Genomic DNA, 10,168 nt, shown 5'->3' on the forward strand with positions numbered 1-10,168 from the left:
TTCATTCCTCACTCTACAGGGCCTCACTGGGTTCGGTCTGGGTAAGGTCTGTGGAATACACACAGTCTTTTGAGCTTGAGGCCTTGGATCCCTGGGGTCAAACTGGGGTTTGGAAGGGCAGGGTGGGGGCAGGAAAGGCCTCCGCAGTGGCAGGACTAAGACCTGAACCAGAGTATGGGCCAGATAGAGTCCTGCAGCTCTAAGAGGAGACACCAGGTCTGGGAAGTGGGGCGCAGGCCCTTCTCTTCCCTTGCCCTTGGGTTGGGGACAGGGGACATGGGCCTGAGGGCTAAGAGACCACCGGGTAGCTTCCAGGTTTGTCAGCTGAGGAATCACGCTAAGCCTCTGGGGTCAGCTGGCAGGTGGGCTTGGGACATGGATCCTCCAAAGAAAAAGAAGGAACTTCCTTCTCCTTCCCTTCCTCCCTGCCTCCTTTCTCCCAACCTCTCCCTGAAAATAGAAATCCAGGGCTCTCTCAGCTCACAGTAAGGACCCTTAGGCCCGAGGGGGAGTGCATGATGGATGAAATGGTAGAAAAAGGGTGAGGTCAGGGAGTCTTGCTGGGAAGGAGCAATCATTCCAGGGTGAGAATGGGGAGGTGGGCCCTGCTTTGAAAGTCTGAGGGAACATCCAGTACTCACCCGGTCCTGCCTCCCAGCTCTGCAGGCAAAAGAGCTCAGGACTCGGCTGGGGGAGCAAGAATGGCTCCTCAGCCACCCTTTAACCCTCCCGCCAGCTGGCCCCAGGGGCTCAGAGTACCTTCCCTGCCTGCTGACTAGTGGATCACCGAGACATGCTGTGGGAGCTGGGGAGGTGTCGCCCTGAGGGATCTCCGCTCCAGGGACTGCAAGCGCTCTCCACCCACCTCTGTGGCACCACACAGGACCCTGACGGTGAGGGAGCCCAGCAGGGCACCTTGGTAAGCAGGGGTGTGTACCTGTGTACGCGAGTGGGAATTCCTGCAAACACATGCCGTGGGGAGAGGCTGACGGTGAAGGAGGCCAGAGGCGGTTTCCCAGAGCCCAGCGCCCTTTAGTGAGACACGGGGAGATGCCAGGATGGAGCATGTCGCCCCGTTGTGGTTCTGAGCGAGGAGGTAGGAGCCACTGGTGCCTCCAGGCTTGGCGAACAATGGACTTAGGCACCAGCCTGCGTTGTACTCAGGGGATGAAGGACAAGAATTGGGGGTGGGGGGTGGGGAGAGTGCTCCTGGACAGTCTAGTCCCAGCTGGTCACGTTCATGGACAGAGGTGCTGGATGTCCCTGGGGGTGGGCCTGGAATAGTCCGCGTCCCCTGCTCATCACGGGCCAGCTGCTGGCCTCCAGCTCAGGGTATGAAACATAAAACCAAAAAACTGCCCAGCTCATTCTCGTCATCAAAGACAAAGAGAAACCTTGTTTGTCTTCTGGCTAATCTGAGGCCCTGCTTGACCCTGCGGCTGGACGTTAGGCATGTGCAGACATGTACTGTGTATGTGCTTATGTGTCCTCATGTGTGTGGCGGCCAACGCCAGGCCATGTGCTCTGGGAACACAGATGGTTAGCTAGAAAATCTCCCTGCCCAGTGGTGGGGGGCCTGGGGAGGCTGAGTCCCGGCTGAGGAGCAACGTCTGGGAAATCCTTGTGGCCGAGCCCAGGGGTCACTAAGGAGGCCTTGGGCGGGCCAGAGAGAGTAATCCCAGCCCTTTGGTCCTCCCTAGCTCCCTGCGGACCCCTGAGAGTTCTCAATCCTAGAGTGCAGGGAGAAAGAAAGATGGGGGTTGTTTCTAAGGCTCTTAAATCCCTGGGCTCAGAGAGGACAAGTGTCAGGCATGGGAGGGCCTCGCCACCTGGTGGGGACATGTGGTACTCCTCCCCAAGTCCTGGCCAAGCAGCCTGGTGGGGAGAGGGAAACCACCCTGGCCGGCCATCCCCCAGGGTTGTGCTGGTGCTGACTGCTCTCACACTCCCGCAGGAGCAGGGGGCCGGGTGAGGAAATCCACCCAACACTCACCAGACAGAAGGGGCGGCCCAGGATGGCCCAGCCCCACCTGTGGGAAGGCAGCTCTGAGCTCCTCTGTTCTAAGGAAACAGCCCAGAGGAAGGAGGGCCCTGTGCAAGACCCCACAACGTCTCCATTACAGAGAGAAGTGGGACCAACGATTCCTGACTTTGAGGCTCCTCCATTTTCCCATGGGTCTGGTGAGTCCAGAACGAGTTGTCCAGACTGAACTCCAGCCCCACTGAGGCCCCATGCAGGGGTAGCAGAGAGAGTTCTTGCTGCAGGTCAGCAAGGGGGAGGGCATCTGGGCTGCAAGTGGGGCTCCACGTTGATCTGGATCTTGATATTAAAAGGCAATAATATCCAAATCTCTGGGCACCTACTGCAATGCTAGACTGTGCTAAGCATTTACAAACATTAGGGCACTTAATGCTCCCCATGACTCTCTGAGGGAGGCACCATTTTTCAGATCAGGAAACCGAAACCCATAGAAGCAATTTATGCTGGGTCACGAGCTGGCAAATGGCAGAGCAGGGATACGAGTGCAGTGCTTTTGACTCCAGTGAGGGCAAATGCTCTGCTGGGCAACGAAAGAGCATGAATTACTCGCTCCCTCCTAGGGCACCTGTCAGGGCATTGGCAGCTCCGGCCCAGAGCCTGCCTCCAGAGCTGAGCTGCCATGGGCTCTCCCGGAGGAACGGCCTCCATGCGCCCTCTGCTGTGCATGAGAAGGAACAAAGAGTTCCTCCACCTCACATGCAGGGCTGAGCCCTGGGAGTTGGCTAGCTGGGACCCTTGTTCTCAACTCCTAAATAAGGGCCAGGCGCAAGGGTGGACTGGCTGTAGGCCACCACCACTGTGGAGCTCCCAGCTCGGCCTACATCTGCCGAGTGGCAAGAGGATGGGTTTGTTCACACACCTCGTTACTTAGGGCTTCCCTCTCTTAGAATATTGCCCATGTCCCCCACAGGCATGCTGGTCCTAAGCCCACCCCACGGAGGATCAGGACCATGTGCCGGATGAACTTTACCAGGAGGGCCCATGACAGACAGCCCCCCTGAGGAGATCCATTTGCAACACTGCCATGTGGGCAAAGGGTAGAACTGGGAATCCAAGAGGGCCGGGGAGGCTGGGAGTCAGGCCCTGAAGCCTCAACAGTCTTTGACTAGGTCAGGGATGAGGAAAGAGTAATAAAGATTGGGGTCAGCATAGGCATCTGGAGGAACAGGCACCTGGGCATATCCATCTTGGCCAACTCTGAACCTGAGCTTGCCACTGGGTAGGGGCTCCGTAAGAAGAGGCAGACAACCCTAAGATAACTCCCCAGGAAATAAGGGTAACTCCCCAAGTTTGGGTTAATTGCATTAAGGCACACCTCTGGACCCAGTGAGACAGGAGTCAGTCACAGGCCCTGTATCAGAGGAGAAGGCAGGGGTGAATAAAGGACAATCCACATTTTATTTGTATCTGCTTTTTACTTGTACAAAACTCTCAGGGGCCCCCTTTCCCCCATCTGGGGGACAGATGGTACGTTCTGGAGGGAGGAGGCATCAGAATGAGGACACAAAGGTCAACACAAGGTCCTGCTACCATGAACATGGGGCATCCTTGTGCACCGAACTTGCACCGTCCTCCCTCCCCCGTGGGCTGTGATTCCACATGGGCCCTCCTATATGACATTAGCTCAGCCAGGGACTGGCCATGAGACCCCCAACCTCTTCTCTTCAGGGTTGCAGCTTCTTGTTCTGCTTTTCCTAACCTTAAAATTCTATTTCTGGGGAGACAGAATACCAACAGCCGTAACTTCTCTCTCCCAAGCTCCCCTTAACTCAGGGCAGTCAACAGACTCCCGAGAACTGGGATTCCAATGACCTGAGGCCCTCACTGCTGGCTGGATCTGAGGGCAGAAAGTAGGTATGAGTGCTTATCTGGGTCAGGCAGGGTTGGCGGTGCCCCTGTGGCAGGATGGGGGGGTGGCACAGAGCTCCTGGGTGTGCCTGAGAGAGGGGGAAAAAAGCCCCAGGAAGCCAAGGACATTGGCTTATTTATCGTAGAAGTCAACATGGGCTCCAGACTTGAACGTGTCCTTTTGTAGCAAGCTTAGCAGTTTCTGGGCTGACATCTTACAATCCACAAGCTCCCCATTTGTCTTCAGCTCCTGCAGCCTTTTCCGTAAGTCCGGGTCCATTGAGGTCTCCCGGGCCAACTGCTGCATGTCTGTGTCCAGGGGACCTAGGGCATGAAAAGCAGAAGTTGAGGGGACATGGCTGAGGCAGGGGCCCCTGGTGTGTGTGTGGAGCATGGTGGAGTCAGGTCTGGCCACTGGCAACACCCCACCCTGGCTGACAAGCGTGGTCGGGGTCATTCTGTCACTACTGAGCTCCAGACTCAAATCCCGATGCGTCAATGAACATGGTGTCTCCAGACCACTGTGTCTACAACTAAGCTTATCACCTCCTTTCCAATCAGCACCGCCTCCTCCTGACTTTTCAATTTCTATTAATGAAACACTCTTCTCTCAAGCTCAAAACTTCCATCCCCGCCTCCTCCCTCTTCCCTCTGTTCCCACAGCCAACCAGTCACCAAGTAGGACGGACCCTTCTGTTTCTACATACCCTGACAATCCAGCCCTTTATACGGCCCTGGTTCTCTCTCTGCTTCAGCTCCTTCTGTAGCCCTCTGCTAAATTGCATCTTGCTAAAATATCACTGGGGTCGACAAAGCAGTGGCATAGGAATTTCTAGCACTTTTCTGCAGAAATATCAATATGAACTATTAGCTGCCCATGAAATTACCTTCATGAAAGCCAAGGATTCCAGGTAAGGGATTATACTACCTGGGTGAAGCACAGAAAAAAGAAAGGATGCATTGAGGATGGCAGGAAATAGAGATGCGGACTACCCCTATCATCTGCCCCCAGGCCCAGGCATCCCAGTGTAGAGACACCCTCCCTGTGGGAGGAGAGGGAAGTAAGCACCCGACTTCATAGGGGATCCCAGAGCCAGCCCACTCTAGACCCAGGCCAACTCCCATGGTGCTAGGTGGCTCCCTCTGGGCTCCCATGAACCCAGGCCGCCAGCTAACCCCACTGCCTGCCAGATCCAGCGCCTCAGCAGCCTCAAGTGGCTCCCACAACCCCTGGCCACTCCTATGGAACAGGTTCCCACAAACCTAGGCCTCAGGCTCACTCTGATGCCTGCTGGTTCCAGCCAGCTTCAGTGGCCCCTGGCAGCTCCAGGCTCCCAAAAGTCCCAAGAAACCCAGTCCCCTGATCCACTCCAGTATCAGCTGGCCCTTGTGGCCTGGGGTTGCTCCCACGGCATCAGGCTCCTGACAAGCTGCCATGAACATAGGTACCTGACACATTCCAGCGAGCTCCTGTGGCCCTAGATGCCTCTGAGCTTGCCATCAGTGCCCATAAACCCAGGCTCCCCACCAGGCCCAGCACCAGACGGACTACCACAGACCCAGGCTTTCAACCCACCCTAGCAAGAGGCTGCCCAATGACTCCAGGAGCAACCTGCTACAGACATCCCAGGACCCTGGGACCATGCCCTGGGCTGAAGGCAGATGCTTAATGACTGAGCCACCCAGGAGCCCCTGAGTTTGGTTCACCCAGAATCACTGGATGGTTTGACTGGTAAAGGGCTTTGCCTACTGAAGTCAGCCTGTAAAGACTGGGAGAGGTGCCTCCTTCCTCAAATGCACAGACACCAACACGGGGCCACAAGGATCATGAATAATCAAGGACATGTGACACCACCAAAGGAAACCTATAAAACTCCAATGACTGACCCTAAAGAAATAAGATCTATGAACAAATAATTCAAAATAATCTTCTTAAAGAAATTCAGTGAACTACAAGAAAATGCAGACCGATGTGTGGCTCATCTGGTTAAGCATCTGACTCTGGGGTTTAGCTCAGGTCATGTTCTCAGGGTCATGGGACTGAGACCCATGTTGGGCCCTGTGCTCAGCGTGATGTCTACTGGAGATTCTCTCCCTTTTCCTCTCTCTCCCCCTCTCCCTTTTCCCCTCTTCCTGCTCAGGTGTGCTCTCTCTCTAAAATAAATAAATAAAATCTTAAAAAAAAAAAAAGAAAACGCAGATAGACAACTAAATGAAATTAGGAAAACAATGCATGAACAAAATGAGAAGTTCAACAAAGAAATAGAAACCACTTAAAAAAAAACAACTCAGGGGCGCCTGGGTGGCTCAGTCATTAAGCGTCTGCCTTCAGCCCAGGGCATGGTCCCAGGGTCCTGGGATCGAGCTCCACATTGGGCTTCCTGCTCTGCTGGGAGCCTGCTTCTTCCTCTCCCACTCCCTCTGCTTGTGTTCCCTCTCTCACTGGCTGTGTCTCTCTCTGTCAAATAAATAAATAAAATCTTAAAAAAGAAAACCCAAAAAACAACTCAACAAACCGAAATCCTGGGGTTGAAGAATAAAATGACTAAACTAAAGAATTCAAGAGAAGTCAACAGCAGACTGAATCAAGCAGAAGAAAGAAATTAGTGAATCAGAAGACAGGTCATTAGAAATCATCCAGTCAGAAGAGCAAAAAGAAAAAAGAACAAAAGAGTAAAGATGACTTAAGGGTTACCATCAGAAGAGACAATCTATACAGAGAAATAATGGCTGAGAACTCCCCAAATCTGGGGAAAGATTTGTACATCCAAGTTCATGGAGCTAACAGGTCACTACAAAATTTCAACCCAAAGATATCTTCTTCAAGACACCAGGCCTACGTGATTTCACTGGTAAACTGTGTGTTTTCATGCCAATACCAGTATTTCATTACTATTCTTTCGTAATATAGTTTGAAATCAGGACGTGTGATGCTTCCAGGTTTGTTTTTTTCCCTCAAGATTGCTTTGGTTATCTGGGGTCTTTTGTGGTTCCATACAAATTTTAGGATTATTTGTTCTATTTCTGTGAAAAATGCTATTGGAGTTTTGATAGGGATTGCATTGAATCTGTATATTGATTTAGGTAGTATGGACATTTCAGCAATATTAATTCTTCCAATCCATGAACACAGAGTATCTTTCCATTTATTTGTATCTTCTTCAATTTCTTTCATCAGTGTCTTATGGTTGTCAGTGTACGGGTCTTTCACCTCCTTGGTTAAACTTATTTCTATTTTATTCTTTTTGAAGCAATTGTAAATGGGACTGTTTTCTTAATTTCCCCAATAACTCATTATTAGTGTGTAGAAATACAGCTGATTTTTGTATGTTATTTTGTATCCTGCAACTTTACTGAATTTATTAGTCCTAATAGTTTTTTGGTGGCGTCTTTAGGGTTTTCCACATATAATAGTCATCTGCAAATAGTTTTACCTCTTCCTTTCTGATTTGGATGTCTTTTATTTCTTTTTCTTGCCTAACTGCTCTGGCTAGGACTTCCAGTACTATGTTAAATAAAAGTGGCGAGAGTGGTTCCCTTGTCTTGTTCCTGATCTTACAAGGAAAGTTTTTTTTTTTTAGCTTTTCACCACTGGGTATGCTGTTAGCTTTGGGCTTATCATATATGGTCTTTATTATGTTAAGCACATTCCCTCTATACCCACTTTTTTGAGTTTTTTAAAAATCATAAATTAATATTAAATTTTGTCAAATACTTTTTCTGCATCTATTGAGATGATCATATGATTTTTATATTTCATTTTATTAATGTGGTATATTATATAGATCGATTTGCACATACTGAGTCATCTCAGGACTCCCTGAGATCCAACCCAATCAAATGACATTCTGGAGTCGGCTCCACACCTGGCTGTGGTTTTCATTTGCCCACTTGATTGAGTGAGTCCTAGGCTGAGCTCAGAGGGGTGCTGAGTTCAAAGGTGACTACAAGAATAACAGTGTAGGTGTTAGGGAGGAAAGGAGGATTGGGCACTAGAGAGCATGAGGAAGTAAAAGTAGCACTGATCATGAACTTGGAGACAAGGTTTGATCCTGCCTCTGCCACATCTGGGCTTTGGTCAGGTGTTTTGACATCTCTGCCCCCAGGTTTCAAGGGGAACAGACTATTGGCTCTCCGTCTAAATCACTCAGACATTACACAACAGCTTTGTCACCTTGTTCTAATTCCACCAGCCTCAAGCCAGTATACAAGGCTCACTTTTCAGAAAGGGGCACAGTGGCATCATGGCAGGGTGCTGAGAAGCCAGACCAAGTGTCACAAGACCCCTTACTGTTTAACTTTGGTGAAGACAGGGCCCTCTCTTCTCTATCCCAGCATCCCCACAGGGTCCCAGCGCAATTTAGCCTGGGTGGCCAGCATTTCACAATCTCTCTGCTCTTCCTTCAAATACCATTTACTGAAGACTGACAAAGTGAGGCACTTTGCTGGTGCTGAGGACATACAGGTGCACAGCACAAAGTTCCTGCCTTCAGAGCTTTCCTATCAGGAGAAAGAAGTACAGATATAAAGAGAATACAGTGTGATAAGTTCTATCTAACATTTAGAAGTGCTAACAGATAGATAGCACTTCACAGCTAGGAGTCATTTTCATATATATTACCTCATTCAGTCCTCCAAACTGCCCTGTAGACAGGTAGCATCTTCCCTGTTTCACATGTACAGGCCTGAAATTCAAACCCTCATTGTCTCTCAACTCTAATATCTCAGGCTTTCTGGCCCCACCCTCCAGGCCAGGCAACTCCCCAGTCTCAAGCCTTATCTTCTAACTACACTCCCTATCCCAGCCAGCTCTAACTTCTGAAGCCTGTATTTCCCTTAAGGGGTGATGGTTAATGATTCAGGGACAATATACTCTGTGGGTTCTTTCTTGGAGGGGTCAGACTAGGCCCTTTGCCCACCCCCAGAGGGGGAACCAGCCGGTTCTGGGTGACAGGGATGGTAGTATAATGTTCCACCTACCTGGGGCATAGCTCAGCACCCTCACACTAGGTTCCTCTGCAGCTAGAACCTGGAACATCATGTCACGGGCAGCCTTCCCCGCACAGTACAATCCCCAGCCCTTGAAGGGCTGCAACGCACAGAGGGACGAGATGTTAACCATGGTCCTGCTGAGGCCAGGACTGTCTGGGAAGGCCTTCAGGATGCTGGAAGTCAGGCAGAGCATGGAGGTCAAGTTGAGAGCCCAGTAGTTGTTCAATTCAGCTGGGTCGGCCAGGTCCACGAAGCCTTTGGACACGTCCCCAAGAGTGCCTGAAAAACAGACCTTAAGAATCACTCTGTGCAGATGGGTTTTCTCTTTCCCCAGCCCTCTCCAAATTCTAGACACCCCCTTCCCTCCCAAACCTAGAGGAGTCTCCCTAGTGCTTCTGAAGATGCCTTCCTCTTCCCAGCTCTGCAGACAGACACACCCGGAGTTGTTCACTCATCCCAAGTTGCAACCTGAAAGTGTGCATGCCCTGCTCTGGGCCTGGGGGCAGAACTCAGGAGGCCATTTGGAAAAGAGGGTAATTTACTTCTGCTGGAAGACCTCAGGCCCTGACTCAGGCCTCCGCCAGAGGGCGCGGAGCAAGGCGATCGGGAAAGTTCTACAGGCATTTTGGAAAATATGCCCAGGAAAAGGAAGAGGGGGGCGGGGGTTGGGAAAGAATGAGCCGCACCGAACCTGCTGAAACAACTCGGATTTTCTAGCATCTTTTCTGACTCCTAAGAGTCACCTCTAATGTTCCTAGCGGTGGGGAAAGTGAGAAGGAGGAAGAAGAGATAGGGGCGCTACGCAGTACTCCCAGGGCTCCCACGGGGAGTCCGCCGCCGCCGGCGGGCGCCTTACCCGCATTGTTGATAAGCAGCACCCGCTGCAACCCCTCGGGCCTGGGGAGCTCGCGCAGGGCGCCGAGCAGCTGCTGCAAACCGGCCTCGACGCCCAGGTCGGCGGGCACCCGCACCACGCGCAGGCCGGGCCGCCCGGCGTCCAGCTCCGCCTCCAGCTGCCGGAGCGCCTCGTCGTTGCGGGCGCTCAGGACCAGCACGGAGCCGGGCGACAGCAGCCGGACCAGGAGCGGGGCCAAGGCCCGGCCGAAGCCACGGGAGGCGCCGGTCAGCACGCACACGGCGCGTCCCAGGCCGCCGTCCTTGCCGCTGCCACCCTGCATGCCGGCGACCCGCGACCTCTCGCGCGGGGTCGAAGACTGGCGGCGGGCGGGGCGGCCGCGGTTGCAGTGGGCGGAGGCCCGGCCGGAGGGGGCGGGACCCGAAAGCTTC

The 10,168-nt window shown here is 52.3% G+C and overlaps 1 protein-coding gene across 1 annotated transcript; it reads right to left on the reverse strand.

Annotated features, from left to right (window-relative positions):
- Positions 1–3,420: 3,420 nt before the first annotated feature.
- SPR (sepiapterin reductase) lies at positions 3,421–10,103 on the reverse strand. Its single transcript, XM_040623323.1, has 3 exons — positions 9,738–10,103; positions 8,870–9,160; positions 3,421–4,213 (listed from the first exon to the last, which is right to left on the reverse strand). The coding sequence occupies exons 1-3, from the start codon at positions 10,057–10,059 to the stop codon at positions 4,023–4,025; spliced, it is 804 nt and encodes a 267-aa protein (XP_040479257.1). The 5' UTR covers positions 10,060–10,103; the 3' UTR covers positions 3,421–4,022.
- Between the last annotated feature and the right edge of the window lie 65 nt (positions 10,104–10,168).

Source organism: Ursus maritimus, unplaced genomic scaffold (genome assembly GCF_017311325.1).
Source record: "Ursus maritimus isolate PB19 unplaced genomic scaffold, ASM1731132v1 scaffold_6, whole genome shotgun sequence".
In the NCBI taxonomy this organism is placed as follows: Eukaryota; Metazoa; Chordata; class Mammalia; order Carnivora; family Ursidae; genus Ursus; species Ursus maritimus.

Bases quoted from the DNA above. Each gene is read 5' to 3' on its own strand.
- SPR (XM_040623323.1), bottom strand. From the start codon at position 10,059: ATGCAGGGTGGCAGCGGCAAGGACGGCGGCCTGGGACGCGCCGTGTGC. The intron at 9,161-9,737 runs GTAAGGCGCCCG...TCTGTTTTTCAG, and splicing joins GCTGCTTATCAACAATGCGG to GCACTCTTGGGGACGTGTCC. The intron at 4,214-8,869 runs GTAGGTGGAACA...TTCATGCCCTAG, and splicing joins GGTGCTGAGCTATGCCCCAG to GTCCCCTGGACACAGACATG.